The following is a 25078-nucleotide window of genomic DNA, read 5'->3' as shown; positions in this document are numbered from 1 at the left end:
CATAAATCTGTTCATGAATTATACAATTAGATTTTTTTTTAATTCAGAATCTGAATATTGGCAACCAGAAATGATAGAGCAAAGGACTGGCTATTTAAGAACGAGGAGCTGAGACATGAGAAACAAGAGTTCTCCTAGGAATCAAGAGTTAGACCTTGGGAATGCCAGGAAATAATTGAGTTACCTTCTTAGAGAAGGCACAAATGCTTGCACTGCCCTTACTGTCGTATCTGTCCCATGGATAATTAGGGGGATTCATTTTCAAGAGCTGTCAGTTTGATATTTCTGAGCAGTAACAAAAATGTATATTTTCTTAAATAAAGCATTCTTTGTTTGTGCTCAGGAAAGAGTACATAATTTTATGTCACTATTCCCATGATGATTCTGCTTCATTGGCTTTCATATCCAGTATTCAGCCCTCTCACTTCGTCTGATATCTCAAGTGTTTTTAATCCTGCTTTATAAGCCATCATTAACCAGAAAGAATCAGTTAGGCAGTGTATGAGGTAGAACAGAATATAGATTTTTTTTTTGTAGCCATATATGACCATCACCAATAACTTAGTATGAACTCTGCGGATCAGGATCCAAGGCAGACGGGACTTTGAATATCTGTAAGGGTAAAAGATACATGCAGTAATTAGGAACCATTTTTCACCTTGCTAAATTTTGGAATGATCACTTTGGATGTTATTGATCAAAATAGTTGATCAAATGATAATATTCTAAATGAAACCTTTGCTGAGTACTGTTTGAGTTTGTTCATCTTGATTCTTTCCTACTGTTCTTCTCTCCTTGGATCTCTTCAGAAAGCATCTGACGTCCATAAGGAGACTTTTTTCAAAATTTGTAGTTGTTTGCTGATGTGGCGAGTTTTTTGTTTTTAATAGTTTTCATAAAAATCAGTATCCTGCCTAAGACTTGACATGCTAACAGCTGTCCCACCTCAGCAGAGAGAGGTACTTCTGTGTTAAAAAGAGGATTCTTTGCAAATATCTGTGTTACAGTACTCTTAAAAGGGACATATTCCTAGTGCCTGAATCTGCAAATGTTGTATACAGGCACCTCCTTTTGAAGTGGCTGGGAGTTATTCTCATTCAGCAGCTGTAGAAATGGACCTGCAGAGCAAGCAGTATTGCATGCCAAGTACTTGTACCTTAGTAAGGACAACTGCATGAAGGAAATGGAATCCAGTTAAAAATGGATTCCTAGTGTTTTTTTTTTTTTTGCCTTGTTGTTCTCATTTTGTTTACAATGCAGTAGACTGGCTATCAAAATGATGCTTGTGAAACCTCGGTAAGTAGCACAATGCTGCTAGATCACTTACTGTAGCGGTGCTTGAAAAATAAATAAATTTAAATGTTCATAATGTGCACCTTGCAGCACAGCAGAAAAGAGCTGTATGCATGAATCCTTTCAATGGGTGATTATTTCCTAGATCAGAGTAGTAACAGGAACACAGCGTTATAGATGCAAGGAGAAAAGATCCAGTAGACCACACATAAATTGGTGGGATTATGGCTTTCAAAAGTGTTGACTTTTATTAATCCATGGGATAAAAATGCAGACTCAACAGTGATATCTCAATGCAAATCAGAAGTTCGGTTCCCAGGCTGATCTCTGTTGGTTGGCTTTCCTTAAGAAAGAATTCAGACTTTGCAGCTGGGAAGTGTTTCTGTCTCATTTTGCTCCCTCTAAGCTAATTGCATTTATGGGGGAATTAAAATTTCAGCGTAGTTTATGAAACTGCAAATTTGAATGTAACCTCTTTCAAAGAGTTGATTTTGGTCACAGTAAAAAAAATAGTCCTACTGGCAAGATGAGGAAGGTTTTCAGTTTTTGAGATTACATGAATTTCAGTGTAAGCTTTCCTTGCTTCATCTTTACTTGAAAGATGGTTCATTTGCTGTTCTCCCCATCTTACTTATGTATCAAGGTGGCAATTCATCTGTACTGAACTCAGTCCTTGATTTATTCCCAGTTCCTGGTCTTGTGATTGTCCACATTGCATGGAAGTTAGGCCAGTCTTGAAAGCGGAGGCGGGGGCTAAATGATTCCCTCTAAGACGAAACCTAGGTTTAACTTAGGTGTGAGTCAAGGCATAATTTGCTTCAGGTACTCCTAGTAGGCTGAACAGACAGGATCGCACCAGGAAGAATTTGACTCCTTCCAACTAGAAGAGTCCTCTGACAACTTCTGAGCTGACCTTGCACCCTCAGCACCTCCTATATCTTTATACCATGCTTCAGGACATGCAATACATCCTTCACCTCATGCTGTTGAAAATAACTAGTCTGTAACATAACCCTGACATTTTTTTAAGGCTCTGAACTAAGAAAACCACAAAGAACTACTAGTTACAGCCCAAAAGCCACTGGATGCAACATGGTATTTCGGAGAGACTCAGACTAAATTGTATACAGAGTAGAGTATATAGCGCGTTCACTCTAGAAGGGACTGGCTTATAGCAACATAGACATGGTGCCCTGGATGCCGCTTGACCTGGCAGCCAAGGATTGAGCCATGGGATGGATGGTTTCAGCAGTGTAAACATAACTTTTGCTTTTTCTAAACATAGAGGTATTTTTTTTTCTAAATATATCTTTTATTGCTGTTAGATCACAGCCAGCTTCAGTAATTAAAAAATTCAACCCTCCCATTTAATTAAAAAAAAAAGTTGGACTTGTAAAATGTTGCTAGTGTTTAAAATGAGATAATTTAAGAAGAGACAGTAGAGAGACAGGTATTGCAAGAGCATGATGCTGCAGTGCTCTCTATAACGTGATAGGGTTGGCCTTTGCTAACAATGCACGTTTGTTTATATAAACCCCCAAATGATTGCTTTTCCACTGCATTATTTAGATAGACATTATTGTACGGTGAAGTGCCTGCAAATAGACCTGATGGCTCTTGAACGAGCAAGCTAACTGCACTGAGTATGTCTGATTTGCTGCGTGCTTCAGCCTGAAAAACTTAACAATGGAAATGGGAGGTTATCTGTGGGAAAGAATGGGAGAATGAAGGTCGATAATTTTACACAGCTTTATTGGGAGAAGAATAATGGGCAGGAAGGAGATTGAAAAGATGAAAATGGAAGAGGATCAGAGGATAGATTTTTATGACCAGAAAAGAAAATTAAAAAGACTGATATGAAGGTTGCCCTGAAGAAAAAACAGCAGATTGTAAGGAAATAGATAGGGATCAGTATGTAAATTGTCAAGAGAGTAAAGAATGGCTGTTGAGCAAGGGGCAAATTGGAAGGGAATAGAACAAAGAATGACTTTGAAAGAAGGAAATTAAAAATGATGCAGGGGTTGGTCTTGAAAGTAGAAATATAGTTAGTATGTCATTAGAGTGCAGACAGGAACAGGAGACAGAACTAAGCTGCTAGGAGTAGGGAGCATGGTGAAAAACTGCTGCTTAAACGAAGATGGACGTTGGAAGGAATGCGATAAAAGAAGGCTTGGAAAAAAAAAGAATTTTGACAGAGAAGGAGCATTTGGCTGAAAAAAAGGAAATCTTCTAGATTCTCAATTCTTTTAGTCAGGGAAAGGTATCTTACTTTCCCTATAGAAACCGTATAAGTCAACGGTCCTTTTAAGTAACTCGTTATATGAGGCTGTCCGATGTGGAACGACGAATGGGAGCATTCTCCAGTCTTAGATCCGTTCCAGTCTTTGTTATACAAAACTATCACAATAATTCATCTACCCTGCAGGCTAAAATCAATAGGAGAAGGAACAGAAGAAATTACTAGTTAAAATAAAAAGATTCACTAGAGCAACAGCACCGCTGATCTGCTTGTCTGTAATGCTTATCTTCGTTACACTGGTATCCAAGCCTATCCGAGCCTTCACTGTATTATCCTCGCTCTTGGCTTGTTCTACTAGAGCTGGGGTATGAGTTTGTAGTTTGTAGATAGGGGCTTATCTCAGAGGAGGAAATCCTCAGTTCGGTTGCTTATTCCTGTTGCTGGTTATTTCATTCATATTAGACTATTCCAGATTTTAAAACAGTAATAAAACTGCGAACAATGACCTGAATCCCCTAACAACTGGCTTACCAAGTCAGACCCCATCTTGTCTATTCATTTTGTGCATAAATTTCATATTCTTTAGCAGCCCAGTTTCACCAAGAGGAATGGAGACTAACTTACCTGTACCAGCCTGGCTGGTAATAGGAGATGAGGGTTAGAACTTGCTCTAGCTGGGGAGAGTCCAGCACTGCTTCCTGGCTGAAGGCTGTCTAAAGGATAAGGATAAAAGATGAGCATTAGGACAGTATCTGCCTGTTGTATTTGGGGAATTGTGAGCTCTAGTGAATCTGGACTCTGACTGTTGAGTGGACAGGAGTACCGGATGTGCAGCTGTGAGTCAGGTCCCTGGATCGTCCTCCTCTGATGACAAAGAAAACAACAGTGTTTGTGAATGTTTCTCTTTGTATTGAAGAATCTCAGTGACAGAGGTTTTATTGCCTTCCTGTAATGTTTGATATAATCTCTAATAAATATTTGAAACAATTTTTCACTTCCTGTTATAAATGTTAACTAAATGTTTTAACTGTATTTGGAATTAAGACAATTGCGTACTAGGTAGTTGAATACTAACTTGTATTCACTTAAGACAACAGTGTACATTTGGCTGCCTCAGGTAAAGTAGCAAAAATATTAGTGAACGCTAGTATTTTCATCCTGTGGTCTCTTGCTTTCCATCTTTAAATGTACTTGCATGACTTACATGTTTTGCCTCATCAAGCTTCTGCTAGTCACATGTACCATAAAACATCAACGTATATAACTGCACCTTTAAAAATGAAAGATTCAGCTTTATTACCCTGAATATGGCTGCTTTGATCACAAGTCTCAATCTATGCAGGCCAAATGATTTTTCCTAAAGAGGAAATTACATGATATACATGATACATGATCTCATAAATGTGTGCAAGTATCTGAAGGGGGAGCGTCAAGAGGATGAGGCCAGCCTCTTCTCCGTGGTGCCCAGCAACAGGACAAGAGGCAATGGGCAGAAACTGAACCGCAGGAAGTTCCATCTGAACCTGAGAAAAAACTTCTTGACTGTGAGGGTGACTGAGCATTGGAACAGGTTGCCCAGAGAGGTAGTGGAGTCTCCTTCGCTGGAGATATTCAAAAGCCGTCTGGATGTGATCCTGGGCAATATGCTCTAGAGGACCCTGCTTGAGCAGGGGGGGCTGGACTAGCTGATCTCCAGAGGTCCCTTCCAACCTAAACAATTCTGTGATTCTGTGATTTTCATATAACAAGCATCTTGAATGTAGCGGCCTGTCAAGGGGAATCTTGCTTAGCATTTTCATTTTTGACTCCAACATCTAAAATTATATTCACATAATCCCTAAACTGGGACCTGTAAGAGAGAAGGAATGATGCTTCCTTGAGAGAGGAACTTGTGGGTTCCTGCTGCTTGACATATGTTACTGCTGCTGCACTCTTCTCCTTGATTCGGCATGTGGTCTCAGTTTCCTGTGTTCCCTTAAAGTACATAGACTGTCTAGCAATGGAACTAGGAACTTGACTGATACCTGGTACCGTACTACTTCAGAGCTGTTGAAGTAGATAGTTAAGAGTTTTCTTTGTTTCTCTCTCTCTTTTCTCTCTCCACATAGCCCTATAATAAATCCTTGTGAGATATGCCAAGAAATTACAGTGTTAGTGCCTCAAAATAAAATTATATAATCTTCTTAATTGCAGGTTCCATTACAGCTTATAGAAAGTGTTGAGTGCCGCGATATATTTCAACTTCATTTGACTTGCAAAGACTGCAAAGTTATAAGGTATGTCTATGCTGAATGTTGAACGGGGTGCAACTTTGCTTTCCCCAGGCTGACGCCATCTGTGACATTTCTAAGGAAATGTTTTTTCTTCCTTCGTGCACTTATTTTCCCCTGCAAATCTTCTCCTGTCCTTTTTGTCTAGGGTAGCTGGACTTTTTTTTGAGGGGGGTGGGGGTAATACAGTCTGCACTGTTGCTCGCTGCCATATAATGTAGCAGAAAGTCTTGGTCTGACCCGAAGTGGTTGTTCTTATTTTATTCAGAAATTAATTTCAGTCTCGCTGCGTTTTCCTTGCCTTACGATCTAATGGTAGTTACAAGATATAAAACTGGCTATAAACCACTGAAACACACAGGTTTTTGGACAAAAGCTTTTAATCAAGATTTGAGGTTTGAGGAGTTATGCTATGAGCTTGTGCAGTTCTACCTGAAACCTTCAGCCTGGATAGCATCAGCCACCCTGCACATCTAACAGCTGTGAGGGTGCAGAGACCATCCTTAAGATGTAGGTGGCTTATTGAAAAAGGAAGTCTAGTAGTGAGGTAGAGCCAGGGCTGCAATTCACCCTGCTAGCCAGCAGAGCAAAGCAGACGGCATCATGCAGAAGGGAGTATTAATTTGCTTCTCTCCTTCAGCAGTCTTCCAGAGTGCCCCAGAAGCCTTTGAGCTTTACTATTTCCTACTTTTCTGCTGGAGAAATTAATATTGATCTATAAACTTTAATTAACAAGAAAGGAACATTTCTTTTTGATTAAATGTTTGCTGGCAGCACCTTTTGTATAATGAAATGAGCTCCAGCCATATTTGAGCACTGAGAATGTTTAACAGGCCAGCTGCCTCCTGACATGCTGTATTTTGATGAGGACTGATTTTACTTTAGAAGTAATATTTAGTTCAATTTGAATTAAATATTGAACTTCCTCTTAACTTGTAGCTCTTGACATTTGAAAATTCAGCCTTCCTATCTACATTAATTTGTTATTTCTCTTAAATCGTAGAATGAATACAAATTATTTGTATATAACCCCTCCTTTATGAAATTCCCTTCAAAATCATAACTCCAGAAATTAGTACTTGCTGACACTGATCACTGGAAGGTCATGAAGCGTGGGGCCAAGATGCCAAGTTTAAAACACACTTATGTTATTTTTCATGGACAAAATAATTTTTATTTTGAATATAAATGCTCAAGTGAAGCTAGTGTTGAAAATGACAAAATGCCAACACTGTAAGAATTTTGCAGCTTTTTGCAGGAACTCCAGTACTTAGAAAGAAAATGCAGTCTTTAGAGTGAGCTGTATCTCATCTAATCATAGCCGTGTAAAAGATAATTATCCAATATAAGCTAGTAGTCTGGGCTCGCTTTATAGTCAGTGAAGAGAATACTTCCAGGCAGCAGTTCCTCCCAGCTATTTTAGACACATTTCTTAAGACAGCGTGAGTTGGACATGTATTTTCCTTCCACTGAATGACTTTTAGCTATTTACAGGTGGGAGTGATGAACCCTGCCCTTAGAGACCCTAGATGCTCTCATTAACCATGAATGTAAATACTTGGTGCATGTTTTATTACTAAAAAATCTTGAGGAAATCTGTCAGAGAAAAATAAATTGCTAATTTTGTTTCCACCCTTTTGTTCTCGAGGGCCCAGGAATCCTCTTTGAAAAGACACGCTAATGTCATTTTCATAAACTGCTTTGAAGATTAGTCTCTCCTGTGCAGGGAATCTTCTTGGTGGTTTGTTGTTAGTCTGTAATATTAGGCAAAGCTCAGATCCCAAAGCATTGTTTCTACTTGCCATCAAGGCCAGGGAACAGCATTGTAGCTTATGAGGTAGGGGAATAATATAACATTTCAGGTACTGGGATTTGTCCTCAGCGTTCTCAAAGTAAGTGGATTCAAATGGATATTTCTTCTATGTCTGATCAGAAAGTGCATTCTTGCTTGCAGGAATATGATACATTGGTATAATATATGTGATGTTTTTGAGATTTAGTTCCCATCTGAGACCACTGTTCAGCAAGAGGCTGTAACGCATTTCCTGGGTGTGAAATTTGCATCCTGAAATCAGTGATATTGTCCTTGATTTTCAACTGGACACGTGCATAAATATCTTGCTCGTTCGTGACTAGTAAGGCGTACTGGTTTACTCACAATCCCAGATCATTGCTCTCATGCTTACAGTTTAATTTGACTTCGTAGTATATGTATTTTTACTAATAAATGTTTCATTTTTTCTACCCATTAAAATGTACCTAGAACCAGAACTACATTTTCAAGAAGATATTTATTGTCATCTTTAGCTTTCACAGAAGTTTTCCTAGATCCACTTGTCAGATCTTGTAGTCTGATATCTTTGACTGAAAATTGATAGAAAAATGTTTGATTCTGGGACAGGTGTCAGTTCTCTACTTTTGAGCAGTGTCAAGATTGGCTTAAGCGACTGAACAATGCCATCCGCCCACCTTCAAAGATAGAAGACCTTTTTTCATTTGCCTATCACGCTTGGTGTATGGAAGTGTACGCCAGTGAAAAAGAACAACACGGGGATTTGTGTCGGCCAGGTATGTGGAAACACTTTGACTATCATCAGGCGTGCTTTGACTAGTAACTGCCTCTTTGTTACTGAAATCCAGAATTCTCCAGAAATGGGAAGAGAAAAACAGTGATGTATTTACCAAGTCCCCTTGTGGAAGCCTACCCTTCCCTACTCAACAGACAGGCTTCGATCTAACGTTAGTTTAGGACATGACATAGCATTTACTTCTTGATTGACATTTATAAATCAACATTTTTTCTTTGGAGTGTATCTAACAAATAATTTGTGTCTTGAATTAGTAAATTTTTCTTCTCTGTGGCTTGCTTATTTCTGGTGGTAGATGTTATCCTCCTATAAAGAGTTGAATTGCAGTTAAAATAAATTCATGGGAGTGTAGTTGAAGAAGTTAATCCAAGGCATTATAATTTTATTTCTTTACATGAAAGCAGTCCAGTATTTGATCGGACAAAAATAGACATAAAATACTAAATTTTTTCAAAATCTATCTAAATATCACCTTCTGTGAAAAAAAAATCTAAATCTTATCAATGTATGTATTGGCTGATTTGAATTATGGCTCACAAGATCAGCTTTTATGGTTTGAAGGCACAGGTCCACAAAATATATAGCTTGTTTTTTCTGTTTCTGAGAGTTGGTTTGGGGTACTTAGGAAACTCTAGATTATCCAGCTTGACTCAAAATCCTTCTTAAAATGCCAGCATTTCAGGAGGAAAGGGCAAAATGTTAAAGCTAAGGTTTTATTTCTTAGGGAGTGGCGAATCTGTGATTTCTTGACATGCGGAGTAGCTGAAAATTAGAGGGAGAAATCAAGCAGAATGTTTCATTTTCCTTCCAGGGTCTTCAGCACAAAAGTAATTGTGGTTCCATATATTTCCCTAAAACACATGAGCAGTATGCAGCACTGAGGGCTGGGGCTATTTCTAGTATTATCGTTTATTATCAGAAAAGTCCTTGAGCATGCATCACAAGTTTTAATGACCACTTCCTCACAGTAGCTGATAATGAAGCCTATCGTCTGTGCTGAAAGAACATGCTGCGTACTGCTGTGCCAATACAAAGTTAAAAAATTAAAATTCATTGCTGAGGAATAACATGACAGAGGTTGTTGCCTGGCCAGAATGTATTTTCACAGTTTCACCTCTGCACTTGACAAAAGGTCAAGTATGGTATAGTACCATGTGGTACCATCCAACTTTTGTGAAAAAGGGAGCCGGTATACTTGATGAGTAGGTGGCTAGAAGATAATAAATTCAAGGTCACGCCGAATATAAGAGTCCATTTGAGAAGCAGGAAATAGTTGGCAAGCTCCAGTCTAATTGATCTGGTCATAGGGAAAGTAAAGCTGAGCTACAGTGCCTGTACAATCCTGAGAGGAGCCTTCTGCAGAAGCGGCCCAACCCAGGAGCCAGAACTATTTCATTTTTATGATGCTTTTGTACCAGTTTCATGATGTAAAGGGAGTAAGTGGTGATGGTCAGTCAGGTCCCAAGTATTTATCACTGTAGATCTTGAAGAGCGTGAAATAGTCTCCATTTGCACAAAAGGTTGTCCTCACATTTTACTTTTCAAAAAGCATAAGAAAAATAATCTTATCCGCCTTCCCTTATGCAGATCTTTGCACGTTGACCATATTGTAAAGCATGGTCTAGATTTGCAGAGTGTCATGTTCCACGTAGGATCTGACGTGTAGGAATGAATAACATGAATATGTTATTCATGAATAATACAGCAATGTTATAACAATGAATAACAATGAATAGCTTTTCTCTTTCAGAGTTAATCAATTCCTGTAATTAGGCTGCTGTTTTTACTCTTAATTTACCTGCTTTTCCATATTTATCTGTAAGTCTTTCGTAAGATCACATAAAAAATTTAGGTTTCAGACAGGTACATTTACATTTTCAGATACATGTGTCTATATTTATATATCTCACATATTTAAGGACTTTAAGGGTGTTCTGAAATACATAATAGAAATGTGTGATACTGAAAGCATTAATTATTCAATAGATTTTTCCCCTGTTGATTGATGCTCTGTCTCATGATATAGTGAAACAGTAATTTAAAGAGACCAGCAATGAACAGACTTTCAGAATTGCTTTATCTACTGATGCTCAAACATTCATTAGATTTATTATGTTTCCTAACTCTGTGAATCCGGAAATTCTGCACAAGTTATAGTGTTGTGCCCTGTGAGTACACTGTAATTCTCTAGACTTTCTGTATATCAGAATAATTTTTCCCTGTGTATTTTTTCAGCTGCATTTAGATGCTTTTTAAAAAGTGTCCAGAAAATGAATGGAACTCTTTCCAGTTCCTTTGCTATATTAATCCAGGAATTTGCAAGGGCCTTGTGACTGATGCTTGTGCCTAACAATCATTTATGCGTTTTATCTTTGCATCTCTGCTATGAGTCATAGAAGAATAGTCTCCAATTTAGAGATGGAAAACTGAGATGTAGGTCAAATTATGGGGTTTGCCCCATAATCCTTAATTCCTTGTCTAAATCCATAATTCCTTGTCTCACAGGAAGCCTGTGGCTGAAATTGCATATTAGATTAAGATTGCCTAAGTTGCAGGCCGCATCCTATATATTACCCTTTCACATCAGACTAGAGCTTCACATTCACATACAATACTCACAACTTTGGAAAAGAGAAACTACTAGCATTTTCCCACTGAATTTGCTGGTGGCTCTAAATACCTCTCACTTTTGCTGATGTGCTTGCTTCTGGTCTGCAGTGTTACTGTGTTTCTTCTATGAACGTACAGAAACTGGTCATTTCAGAGATAAAGTTCTTTATGGATTTTGCAGTTTCTGAAGACCTGACCAGTGAGACAGGACAAACTGTGGCACTCTTGCTTGATAGAGATTTTCAGAATAGGGTTGTGAAATGTCAACAGTTCATTTTGGACAGTTCCTTTCTCTTTTCAGTTTTTTAGTAAGTATGAATGCAGTGGTGTCTTTCTCTAGCTGTTTTGAAAGGTAGGAATCTTACTAGGTATTTCACATTTATTTCCTCTGTCTGCCTTTGATACCCAGGAGAACATGTAACTTCAAGGTTTAAAAATGAAGTTGAGCGGATGGGTTTTGATATGAACAATGCCTGGAGGATTTCCAACATCAATGAGAAATACAAGTAAGTTATATAGGCTGCTGATTCACAGCCAAATGTCATCTCGCAGCACCAATTCTGTTATAGCAGATTACTGGAACTTTTTCCAAGTTCTGAAGCACTTAAAAGGGACAGCTGGAATTATGATTTTTTGATGTTTTATAGCATGAATCTGCTTTTACGGTAGTATTTAATACTATATTAGCTGTTAAAATTTTGGTAGGTTTAGAAATATCAGATTTTAATGTGCTTGCTGGTGGACTTCCTAGAGAATAACTATTCTAACGCAAGACAGTAAAGCCTTAAGTGAGCAAAGAGTGGAGTTATATTGAACTTCTAACAACTTTTTTTAACATGTCTTATTCTCTAACTTATGACAAAGACTTGTTAAAAAAAGTCAGTTTTGAAGGGTCAAGCATGTAGACCCACAAACTGTGACAGGGAAAACTCTCTACTTCTGAGAGCGTGGGCAAATGACCTCTCCTTTTTCTGCTGAAGCAGATAAAGGTGTTGGTCCATTCGCAGCTGGCGGGACAGAGTGTCCTGGCTGACCCCTAATCCCATTCAGTGCAGAAACAGCACTTAAACTTTGTACTGAGACTTGTTTCATTCCACTGTCTGCAGGATAATGACTTGCAGCTGACGGCTGGTGACACTGCAAAGAGAATGTTTGTCTAGGTCTCAACAAATCTAGCGAAGGAAAAATAGCTATTCCTTACCTATTTGGTACTTAAGAAAAAAGAAGAAAACTTTGTATGTCATATGGAAGCAGGATGACAGAAATCCACTTCTTTCCTTTTTGTGGCCAGCACTTGAGAAAAGAGTGTTTTCAGGACAATTTGTATTTTTTTTCCTGAATAGACATAGTCATATGATCAAGTCTGTCCTTATGTAGTAAATACATCTTTTTTAAAATGCTTCTACTGCATATAACCTCATTGCGGGAAAATACCTGCTTTTCTTTAGTAACATACAGGAGGTGTAGGAGATACTCTTTTGTGTTTTAAAGACTTTCTCCCGTTAGTGATTTTACATTTGAATGAGCTGCAAAAAGTGTTTCTGTCTACAGGCCAGAACTGAGAACTAGATAGGATCAGCAACAGACAATGCTGATTTTTTGTTGTTTCTCACTTCTTTTACTCGCGTTTTGTTAAAAGATCTTTCTTCTTAGCTTAGCTTGGAAGAACAGCCAAAATGCAGGACATTTTATTATTTGAGCATTCAGTTCTGCTAGAATTATAACCTTGACTTTATGCCCTGTTCTTAATGTTTCCCTCCAACTATTGATTAAGTAGGGAAAATAGTATTTTTGTGCAGTCTCAGAATTGACATTCAGTCCAGATGTGAGATTGTGCTTATCTGTCCCGTAGGATGATTCTGTTCATTTTATTGCCTGTTTGGAGTGGGGATGAGGTTTACGATTCAGCAATATGTTGGAGTCACTACTGACTGCTTGCACTATTCCAGCTCTTCATACAGGCTCTCTGCATTCTTGGCAGTCATTCCTTCCTTAGTTAAACTATGGAGTAAAGATGCATCTAGTATAGGCAAGTGCCAGTTAGCCAGTCATGCATGAGCCGGCCCATTCAGATTCCTGCCTTCACAGGGGGTTGATTAGCCAATGTACTAATTTACGCTTCACGTGAGTTTCCTCTCGTGAATCCAGTAGCCCAAAATGGCTATATTTCTGTGTTTTGTGACCCAGGAAATTGAGTGATGAATTCTTTAGCATTGGGAGATGAGGAATTTCTCTTCTGTGGTCCAGTTTATTTCACTTGCTGAAATTCAAAATCAGCAACATAACAATTCCCTGAGGAAGCTCCAACTTGAATCCTCAAATTCTGAAACGGATTTGTGCACCTTGGTGTTCATAGTGCTTTTTATGTCTACTAAAGAGTTTATTAACATACAGTGAATCAGGAATTAACAAAATTGCCTATCTTGCTGAGATGAACATCAGTCAGGTTGCTTATACTCTTTTTTGTTGTTGTTGTCTGGGAAGCCTTTAACTGCTCCGTATTTCTTTCATTCAGTCCCTTTCACCACTTTTTTCACAGGCTCTGTGGTAGTTACCCACAGGAAATCATAGTTCCCGCCTGGATCACGGATAAAGAGCTAGAGAGTGTGGCAAGCTTTCGGTCCTGGAAACGTATCCCTGCTGTTGTGTACAGGTGAGGCTCTCACACGTGGAACAGCTTTCATCAAACTGTAGATGGGGTGTTCTAGCAAATAAAGCTGAAAGAAGTTGGAATCGGGAATCTCAGCTTGTAATGAAAGTTGTTTAGATGCTCTCCTCTGTGTCCCAGACGTCCCCTCCCTGAGCCTGAAAAATTTTAACGAAAGCGTTAAAGATACTTCCAATTAGTATTTTTATAACGTTTTCAATTAATGAGACTTTCATCTTGCTGTATTCATGCATTTCCAACACGATGTACAGGGATGTTGCGCAAAGGCCACGGACCTGCTAGCATAGAGTTGGAGAACTAGCCTGGACAGAGGCAACAAGACCTGGCACAGTCCCCTCTGTGCTGCCCGCTGGAGTGGTACCACAGTTGATGTGTTGTGGGATTACTGATACTGATCCACAGTGGGATTCTGTCTGGAGTGAGACCCTGTTGTCCCGCTCCAGAAAGATCCCAGAAGCAGTGTAGCTTAGGTGTAGTATGGATAATCAGGAGAACAGGACCTGCAACAAAACACAAACCACCCTACTGGTTTAGACGTCTAACAAGGATGACGGGGAGCCCTCATATGAAACCAGATCAGACAGGTTCAGACCTGTATTTAACAGACAGTCAACCATAACTTGTTAGGCCTGATAGTTTGGGGTCTTTTTCTCTTCATTTGCAGCTTGCACACATAGATATTTTATTTCACCTGGGAAAGGGCATTTAACAGAGGGAAACAGGTAGTGAGCTGTTTCTTCCTGGCTATGTTTGTCTTTGTTTGTATTTTCCTTATCTCCTGAAGTTTTCATCAGGGAAGTAGTTTGAAGATACAAGTAGTTTTTTTCTGGAACCTTCTCCTGTTTGCTGGAGCTTTGATGGTTGTACAGACTGCCTTGGTGCCATATTGAATCTTATTTTCACGTAGCTATAGACACAGCTCTTTTTCCTCATCCTTCTGGACAGTTCTTAGTTTGAAGGGTGGCATTTTTATCACAGTGCAAACACTTGATATTGCCTACTTCTTTCTTTTATTTATTAGAGTAACATGTCTTTGGGTAAAAATTAGAAACCTTGCCTTGGTTGAAAAATTATCATGGAAATGATGATGCTTTGAAATTCTCCGTTCCTTGTCTTGGATTTCTGTAACTAACATAAAAACTGCCTAGTGATGATGTGACAGGTCAGGAGGAAGCTCAGTAAATCTTGTAAAATTTCTCTGGATTTTTCTGTCACATTGGTAGTCCAATGGGGGTAAAAATCCCGGTATGAAGGAAAAAATCCTCTGGTGTGCAACCTATTTTGTTATTGTTTTATACCCCTTCAAAGCACCAAGAATGTGACACAGCTGCACAGACTGGCTCTTGTCAAGACATATATAAAGTGAGATAGATTTATTACATATTCACTCTGAGTATAAATAATGATTCCTATCTTTTAATTCCAAGCAGATGTTGTGAGAACACTCAGCTTCGCATCTCCTGCAACTCATTCTTAGGACATTCACCTCAATTAAGAGTGAATTTTTAAATATGAAAATGAAAAAAGAAAAGGAAAAAAATAAACACAGCTGAAGGAATGATCGGTAGCTTCCCTTACTAGATACTCCTGTAGTTTTTCTCTAATTCTAACTTGGAGATTTGGAGAAAAAACCATGCAGCGGAGAAGCTCAGAGAAACTAATATTCAGATTGTGCAGTATATACAAGGCCAGATCCTAAAGAGGTTTAAGGGAGACATCAAACTCAGACTACAAAAGTATGTACGTTAGCTATATCTGCATATTTTAAACAGATAGTTTTAATCAGACAGTCTCTTCCTTATGCTGAGTCCAGCTCTTCTTCATGATAAAATTACTTTTCTGAGACATTATTTTTTGGCAGCTTCTTTAATGAGAAATATTTTTTAGCACATTTTTTCCAAATATTCTGGATATTTTTCAAATAACCTGTCATTTAACACATTGGCCACTGTTCTGATATTACTTATCCCCCCCCCACCCCCCATAAATGTATAAAATCTCTTTAAAAAAATCAGATGACAAAGGGATTAGAAAGATAATGAATACTGATAATTCCATTAAGTCTGGCCGGTCACCCGTTCCTTCTGAACAGAGACACTGAAGAATTATTCCTCTGAACGGCAGGCTAAATTTACAGATCAGTAAAGCTGACAATTTTCATAGGGCCTAGGTCCAAGGAGCAAGTATGCAAGAGTTAAGAATAGGCTATGAAACATCTCGGAGCTGGCATAAAGAGTTCTTCTTCCATGAGGGGAGAGCAGATTGATTTGTGGCAGCAGACCTTTATCTTTGCATCCTTCTACCTTTTCTCCTTTTCTTCCAAATAAGTGGTTAGCATAGTCTCTTTCTAAATGTTAGGAATTGCCTTCATCTCTGTGAGGTGAAAAGTGCTCTTCAGTATAAGCTAAATTTCTAAGAGGAAAGCTATTTGATTATTGTGGCAATACATACATACATACATAAACATGCATATGTATGTATATGTATATATATAAAAACATGTATTTTATGTGTGGTTTGAACACTGCATTTCAGGCCAGTTTGTGCCTTTTATGGAGTTGTTAGGTAAGCGGAGGACACCTCGCTTGCAAGCCTGTCACACTTACAGAGGGATGCACCCCCCTGTCCCCACCACCAGTATTCAGAAAAAGGTGTCCCCTTTTTCTGCATTCTTGGGTCCCTTCCCTTCTGGGGAAATTTATGGGAGAGTGAGTTAAATGCTCAGAAGACCTCATGGACGTTTTATATGTAATCTTAAAAACTGTTGGAAAAATGTTTCTCATTTTTTATTTTTTTTTCCCTTGATATTTAGTAATAGATTTTCAAGACATCCAGTTCATCATTCAGCACTCTTAATAGAACCCAAATCAGCTAGAGGTTGATGAGCCATGTGGTTGGAAATCCATATATAGTTTTTTTTATTTTTATATACATATATATATATGCACACATAGTCACACCCTCCACCCCCCCCCTGCATAATAATAGCTTTTTTCTTACTTTTGGAGGAATAACGGACACAAGCTCACTGGGCATTTTTTATCTGTTGAAGGTGATTTGGGGACTGTTTATTTCATTATTTACCGATCACAAAATCTGCTTTCTTTGCCTTTCCTCAGGAAAAAAGGAATAGTGATTTTTTTTTTTTTAAATCCTTCCAGTAACTAATCTCAGAAACTTCTCTGAAGCTGGGACAGAGATACACCAGAGAGACAGACACATGGCCACAAACAGGTCATTGTCCGTTCTGGTAAAGCATTCAAATGCTGTGACAGTATGCACAGTCTGAAAAGATGAACAGGCTGAATTCAGAGCCAAAGTTCAGAAATACTCAGTTGAGATTGGATTGCCAAGTGTTGCTCCTATTTTGTGAAAGGACCAGACTTCCAGAAAAAATCTGACAGTCAGCTTCTGCAGTTTTCCTCAGTGTTTACCGTTTTGGAAAATGTAGGCACGTATGTAGGTAGATAAGCCTGGCCCTTAATATAGTTTTTGTAGTTTATTTGTTTTGCTCCCAGAAAATCAATAATAGGAGAAGCCTTTTTGGATTTTAAGGAAGGACTCTTTAGAGGACTTCACCTGCATTATGTAAACATTGTGCTAAAGTCATGAGAACCTACCTGGAAATTAACTGTGTTGAAGATGTCTTTTTGTCTTTCACACTGATGAAGGTTATTACCCATGCAGGCAGCATTTTGGCCAGCACAGGAAGCAAAGGTAAACAGAAATTTGCAATGTACTGTACTTGCTGAATTATATTGGAGTGAACTGCAGTAATGACTTTTTAGGTTGCAAGTGCTAGCAGTTAAGTAGTGATATGCAGTAGGCTATCCAAACCTTTATTAGTGCTCTCAGCTGTAATTTTAAGGGACTTAGTGGATTTATTGTTGTGCTCAAGGGCTTAGTTGAACACAAGGAAGATAAGGCATATGCCGAGGTGTATCATACATCACACAGCGCTTTTTAATGGGCTCTATAGTTATTTAGTGAGTGATTTACTATCTAGTTTCTGTAGGGAGGCTGCAAGTTGCTCTGTCTCAAGAAGATTAGGAAATTTGCAGAGGAGGGGTTGGTTTCTTTTTTTTTTTTTTTTTAATTTTTTTAGTTACTGAAATCTGAATGACACCATCTTACCCTCAGATCTATCCCTAGAGACAAAAGAATCACACTTAAATAATTTCTTATTTTTTGTTCCTGTGGACAGCTCAGTTGGAATGAGTGTGATTCGTCAGACCTCCAACGTGACCATAAATAGAATTGTTAGCCAATTTCTGCTGATGCATCTGAACATCACATATTTGTTCAGGCTTAGGACTATTAGGGATTCATAGCTCTCAGTGAACTCAACTTTTGGCCTAATGGTTATTATTCATGATATAAATGGGAGGCAAGAACCTGGAGATGAAAGTATAACTGTTTATGACTGGATGGAAATGATTTTGCAGGTAGCTAGTAATGGAATCTGGGAGAACATTCAGGCAGGTAAATGAGCTTATCTTAAATGTTCAAAATAGATTTCCGACATGTTTCAAGATGTTTTATTTTCTTTTGTTATTTGTGGAAGTACACCAGGGAACTAGGTGGCATTGTGGTAATTGACATATGCTTTTTGCTGAATTAATTTTACATCACTGGAGTTGTCTCTGGAAGGGTATTCCTTTCAATAGAAGTACATTTGCCTTGGCATGCAGCTGGCTGGCTTCTGTGCCGTTCCGATTGCTTTTCCTTTGGGTCTATTAGTGCATATAGTGTTAGTTACTTCCTTTCAGTAAAGGAATTTTATTTGAAACAATCACAAAAAAGCTATGAAAAGTACTTCAAATACAGGTATGACAAAACATGTTACTGTTTTAAATTTTTGCAACAAGGAGCCTTTACTGGGTTGCTAGTGTCACTTTTGAATGAACAGCATGGGGCAGCCGCTGCCACCTACTGCTGTGCTGCCTTAGTGACACTGCAGAGGTGGTTCTGCTGAGCACCTGAGGAGTTGGACAGCTCTGATGACAAATTAAAAACTGTTTTGTGACACCTCTCTAAACATTTATTAGGGTGGTGAGAGAAGAAGGTTAAGATTTAGAGGTTTGGGTAGGCCTTCTTCCTGATCAGGGCTGTCAAAGTTCACTCTTTTAATTTAGCTTTGCATAGAGATTCTAGCTAGCCCTTACCGTTCTGTGCAATTGCCATGTTAGAATTAAGCAACTCTTGGCTGACATGGAGCTGGGTTGGTTGGTTGGTTTGCTTTCAGGAAAACCCTAATCTGTCTTCCTTTGCTACATCTTAACACGTAGGAACTGCAACTGACGGATACTTTTATAAACCTTCGGATTGTGGATTCTGATGGGATTCCTGAGCAAGGGTAGTGCTGCTGAAGAGCACCTGGGCCTAAAGGGATGTATATCTGCAGGTCATTTAACATCAAGTAGAAACAATACGCGCATAAGTAGTAGGATATTTCAGATGGGACATGAGACAGGCAGCCAGAAGTCCTAGGTGCTCCGTTCCTCAACACTATGGACTTACTATGTGGCCTAAGATAAGTTGTAAGACCATGGCTGAGGTCCTCTAAATGCAAGGTACTGTCAGTGAAAGTCAAGAAGAATGTGTGAACAATGTAAATGCCGGATGCAAACGCTTTGGCGAATGTGGAGTCACGTATTCCGTGGGCAGCAGTGGACTGTGGCGGCATGGAGGCAGCCAAGTGAAAATTACAGTGATATTAGAACTTCAGTGCTCTTTTTAATATAAATTGTAGGGGTGAGTTTCTTACTCTGTTTTTAAGAGCATGTTTACAATGGTCAAATAATTTTCATTGTTTTAAATCTATTATTTTGTACAACAACAAGCGAGGTTAAATTTAAAAAAATAATACTAACTCTTCAGGTAAAGAAGTCTTTAATGTCATTCCCAGGAACAAGGTAGTTAATGTTCAGGTTAGGTCATTCTTCAGTTATCTCAGTGACATGTGTTTTATTGATTGACTCATCTCTCTGTTTTCTAATCCCCTGAAGTGTTATCAATATATAGAGTGCTTATAGTGTCTGTCCCTTTTTAGAATAAGCAGTATTTTCTTTTTTCAGTGCTGCTTAGGTATCTGTACCCAAGTTTACTTCCTTATGAACTGCGTTATTTACCAGCTTGGCACCACGTAGCTTGGCGCTTAACACGTAGGAGTGGACTGCTACTGTTGCTCTTAAGCAGCTCCTTTCATATTCTTTTGCTATGATACGATCAATATTTGAGAGGCAGCAGATGAAACCCTAGCTGCTTAGGGCCAGTAATAGGGATAGGGAAGACCTGCACATGAAGGAACCTCAAGAGGGGAAGAAAATGAAAAGGAGAAGGCAGGACTGAGGGATTTAGGAGGGGAGAAGTTTCCTGTGCTCTTTTATAAACTCCCATTTATAAATTTTTCAAAACCTCTCTGAGCAATTTTTTTTCACTGAGAAGGGTACAAGACCACTCCTTTCCAACAAGCACTAATAGCAAACGTCAGAGTGAGTAAAACTGCGGATATTTAACATCCTGAAAAATTGGCTGTTTTCCTTTTAGCTAGTGAAATAATACATGGCATACACTGCGTTCTAGCTAAGAGAGCCGTGATTCTGCAAAGTGTTCAAGGACTGCCTTCTCTGATTCACAAATGATGCCTAGAAAAGGTTACCATCAGGGTACAGAGGTGGGTTTTCAGTTACCCTTAGACGTTATCAGATAGAAAACATTCCAAATTCTGCCAGAATTCCCTACTAAAATCATAGCATCCTTCACAGATTTAATTACTGGCATGTTTTGATTAAACAGACTCCTCAAAAAGTAAATCTGGGATGTCATTGCTTCCTTCTAACTTTTAAATTAGCATGGGTTACACTGAGTTTTCACATGTAGTCTGTTACATTACAACAGTAGACCTAAATAGCCAGCAGATGTAGAATGCCCCTTGAAGGACTGTCTGGTGTTTTTAAATGTTCCTGGCTTTAGCTGGCCAGCAGGCAACAGTATATTGATCAAGAAAATGCTTTGTTCTCTCCTACTGACCTTGGCTTTGACTTTTAATTTTCAATTTCCTGTAGCCGCAAGCAGTTTCAAAGGGAAGCACAATGAATAAGTTGCCTCTGAATCACAGATTAGGGATAACTGCTGAAAGACAGAGAGGTCCCTGACAGGAATTAAAACGCTGGAGTGAGCCATTTAATTTCTAATGCCCTCTGTGTTTTTCATCCTGATTCTTCTACATAGGCACCACTGTTCTTTTTATTCTTTTCTTTTTCAGGCACCAGCCTAATGGAGCAGTTATTTCCCGCTGTGGACAGCCTGAGGTCAGTTGGTGGGGCTGGAGGAATGCAGATGATGAACACCTTGTCCAGTCTGTAGCCAAAGCCTGTGCCTCAGATTCAAGGTCCAACAGTAATAAATTAATGAATGGAAATTGTTCCAGAGATTTCTCCAATGGAGGGGATCTCTCTGATGTGGAATTTGGTAAGTTTGTCACCGTTCCATTTCTGAAAAAGCTAGAGTTGTCTGTAAGAGCTTAGTCTCCTGTATGTACTGTATCAGATTAAATCCTTTGCATGTATTCAGATGTTCTCTGATTTCTGTATGCCTAATGCATATGCGATGTTGGACCTGAGTGAATTATTGTTGTAAAGAATGTCAAAAGTATCCATTTAGTTATTGTTTGGTTGCCTGTCTTCCATAGATTCCTCAATCTCTAATGCTTCAGGAGCAGAGAGTTTGGCAATACAGCCTCAGAAGCTTTTGATCTTAGACGCACGATCCTATGCAGCAGCTGTGGCTAACAGAGCCAAAGGTGGAGGCTGTGAGTGCCCAGGTAAGCAGTGGTGCTTCTTAGTTTTGTATGAACTTAAATCAAAAGGATTTGCTCAACAGTAATTACACTGATATACTTCAATACTGCATGTTTAAAAGACTGCATGGATGCAAGTACCATTCATCTACATGAAAGTTTTGAACCAGTATCTCTATCACATAATCCCTTCCAAAGGACAGGCTTAGTTGTTAATTAAGTCTCTTTTTTTTCAGAGCATAAAAGCAGCCGGTGAAAGTGTTCGGTAAAGGTCCAACTGTGTAGAATGTGTTGAAGAGTTTTTCCTCACTAGGTCAAGTACATAAACTAAAGTGAGACAAAGTTGTCCAGTCTGTTAACATCTAAAAAACTTAAACAAAACTTAAGAAATATCTACTAACTATAGAGGGCAATAATATTCCAGACTGGTTGTGCAGAAGACAACATTCCAGCAATTTTTTGTAAAGACGCAACGTTTTTCAGCATTTATAGCATAACCCAAGCAATTGAAATCCTGATTCATCTTGCATTTGTAAGACATTCACAATCATCACTTTCTGTATTCTTTGGCATTTACAAATTCTTTATATTACAAACAAGATATTGTATTATGGTCACTATTGGATATGAATACATCCCGTTAAAATTCCATGGCTGGAGAGTCTAGAGAAAATACCAGACAGGAAAATTATAGATAAGATAACAAAAAGCTATTTCAAACACATTTGCCATATTTTGATCTTTACTATAATAGCTGTACTTTGATATACAACCACCAGTAAGAAGAGATATGAAATTTCCATTTAATATCTCAGAACTGTAAAATAACCCAACATCACGCTGTAAAATTTCAGAGCAGAAGAGCAGATTACACAAGAAGCTTAATTTTCCTGCTATATATTGGTTCTTGAATTCTTTGTAAAGAAATTTCCAAAGAGCTTAAGTGTCACCTTCAATAAATTTGATTTGCATTAAGTGCTTCCTTGTTGCTGATACACTTTCTACAGGTATTGCCAAATTTGCAAAAGACAAAAAATGCTTAAATTGTCTGATACTGTCAGTCACTTTTGACTGCAGTTGCATGGTCCATCACCAACAGGATATTTTGATTTGGGCCAGAGTTTGTTGGGCTGGCTGACAATTAAGAAATCAAATAATATAAATTACGCTATTTTAAGCGAGTATGAACTTTTATTTTGCAAGCAGTCAGTATGCCGTATTCTACATCCTGACTTTTCTGTTGTAGAAAAGGTCATTCTAGCTATCATGTCATCTTTTTTTGCAGATAGAAGCATCACCACAGAGGCAAGATAAACCTAGGAATGGCCATCTAATTAGTTAATTAACTAATTCTGCATCTTGATAGGTACTCCCCGAGACCAGTGGACCCTCTCTGTACAGAAACTACCTCCCCGGTAGAGCTGAGTTGCTTAAGAATATAGCATAGCAACCTCTGAAAGAAAACTCAGTACTATCCGTGTTCTCTGAGTATTTCTCACCGATGTGTTGCTCGCCCCTTCTCATATAGTAACTCAGAATAAAATCAAATAACCTTTCAGCCTTCCTGAGTGATTAGGAGAAGGAATATATAATTAATATGAAAATATGATTTAGTTTATTAAATTTAAGAACTTCCATAAATTATCAGTTGAATATTGTTTATGCTTCTCAGCCTTTTATAGTGTTTCTCAGTCTTTTAAAAAATATTCTATAACCTCTAGCACAGCAGTATCACTGTTCCTATAGGTTTGTGGTCTGCTTTTTGTAAGGTGGAGTAAAATATTGAAAATGAATGCACAAACACTTTGGTAGTTCTTTCCTGTTTCGCTAGCCTGTGTTGTAATGTCTGGAATATCTGCTGAAGTCCAAGTGCTGGCTTTTCCTCTACAGAATATTGGTAAACAGATTATTTCATATGCCCACAGCAACAGTGGCTTGTTTTTATGAACAAGCTTCTTTTAGAAATTAAAATTAGTGTAGTTTTTAGTTTCTTCCCTTTTTCTTGACATTTCCCTACAGAGTATTATCCAAACTGTGAAGTAGTGTTCATGGGGATGGCAAACATTCACTCTATCCGGAAGAGCTTTCAGTCCCTGCGTTTGCTCTGCACACAAATGCCCGATCCAGGAAAGTAAGTGGATATCCAGTGGGTTTGCCGTTGTTTACATCTTCCTACGTTTCTTACTGCTGTTTGTAAACTGAAATCCAGTGTTTGTTCCCTTACTAACTTTCCTCTGTATCCCTAGCTGTATTTTTTCATTTCCACAGAATTTGAGCAAAAGGAAGTTGTTGGCTTATTATCACTGAAGTGAATTTAGAAAATGAGATAACAATGAGATTATAATTCAGCCCTGAGTTTTGATACGTTTTGGGAATGTTATTACTTTCAGGTGGGGTTCTAAGCGCTTTCACTTAGTCGTACCTGCTCTTCCTGATCGTCACTCTTTACAATCTGGCTCCCCTTCAAAAAATTCTAGTGTTGTTCCATGAACTTCACATATTTGTAGTGTCCTTTCAGGACACTTAGGCTTCCAGTGCCACAGGATAATTAGCCTCTAGTGGCCCAGTATCTAAGGAGCTTCTGAGGTTGGATCTTCATGAGGACATTTAGTCGCATCAGTCCTGTTTCCCCTACCACTTTATTGTTTTGGATTTGTTACTAAGAATCTTTCGTACTTCTCAAGGAGATCCAGAATGGCCAGCCTTGCTAAACTGAACATGAAGTTCTTCATATGGCTGAGATCCTTAAGATAACCTACTGCATACCTTGGAAAGCCAAGGAAGAATAGTTGAAATATGGGAGATATGAAATGCACCTCAGGTCCCACCACTCTTTCCTTGCAACATGGAGTTGTCATGGGCAAATGGCAGAGTCCCAAGATCAGCCAGTGATGTTGCTGGGTAATTTGAATCTTCAGCCTGGAAGAAGTGAGACAGCAGAAGAGGCTGCTGAAAGTAGCGGTTGCCCAGAAGCACATGTGGTGTCTACGCTGGTGATGTGTTATGTCCTTGTCTGGGGAAATGTTACTTAGACTGCTTGCAAGTCTTTGCAGCAAGCATACCACAGACTGGCCCTTCCTCAGGTAGACTGCCTGGCTTTGTTTCTTGTAAATTTGGGAAAGCATTAATGAGATGTAAATGGAAAATATTTTCCGGAATGACATTCAAGTTTAGGAGAGTATTAATGAGTGTTCTTTGACTGGATGAATTCAGAGATCAAAACTGGAAAGTATTATCAAAGAGAAAAAAAACTGTCCTCCTTTGTTTTCTCTAGTTGGTTATCAGCTCTGGAAAGTACCAAATGGCTGCAGCACTTATCTGTGCTTCTGAAATCTGCGCTACTTGTAGTTCATGCCGTGGACAGAGACCAGCGACCAGTCTTGGTGCACTGTTCAGATGGCTGGGACCGTACCCCACAGATAGTGGCGCTGGCCAAATTACTGCTAGATCCGTATTACAGGACCACAGAGGTTTGTAAACCATCTGTTAGTGCATGAGCTAGTCATTGAGCTTGGGTTCTTTTGCAACAAGTCTATGAATAAATGATTTCAGCTTTTTCCACTAGAAAAAACATTAAAGCTAGCAGAAGTTCACCAAAGGTGATCTGCA

At 38.7% G+C, this 25078-nt stretch overlaps 1 protein-coding gene across 13 annotated transcripts in view; it reads left to right on the top strand.

Annotated features, from left to right (window-relative positions):
* The window catches only part of MTMR3 (myotubularin related protein 3), an 88313-nt gene that overhangs the window by 42627 nt on the left and 20608 nt on the right, over window positions 1-25078 (top strand). For all 13 annotated transcript variants that reach the window (XM_068911873.1, XM_068911861.1, XM_068911872.1 and 10 more), the window contains 8 exons: window positions 5726-5808; window positions 8204-8370; window positions 11410-11506; window positions 13540-13653; window positions 20936-21141; window positions 21362-21493; window positions 23489-23600; window positions 24744-24939. In XM_068911873.1, the coding sequence (XP_068767974.1) occupies window positions 5726-5808; window positions 8204-8370; window positions 11410-11506; window positions 13540-13653; window positions 20936-21141; window positions 21362-21493; window positions 23489-23600; window positions 24744-24939 (1107 nt within the window). The remainder of the gene's footprint in view (window positions 1-5725; window positions 5809-8203; window positions 8371-11409; window positions 11507-13539; window positions 13654-20935; window positions 21142-21361; window positions 21494-23488; window positions 23601-24743; window positions 24940-25078) is intronic.

This window comes from Struthio camelus, chromosome 17 (assembly GCF_040807025.1).
Source record: "Struthio camelus isolate bStrCam1 chromosome 17, bStrCam1.hap1, whole genome shotgun sequence".
Classification (NCBI taxonomy): domain Eukaryota; kingdom Metazoa; phylum Chordata; class Aves; order Struthioniformes; family Struthionidae; genus Struthio; species Struthio camelus.
The sequence above is the reverse complement of the archived record's forward strand: the minus strand, read 5'-3'. Positions and strand labels throughout refer to the sequence as shown.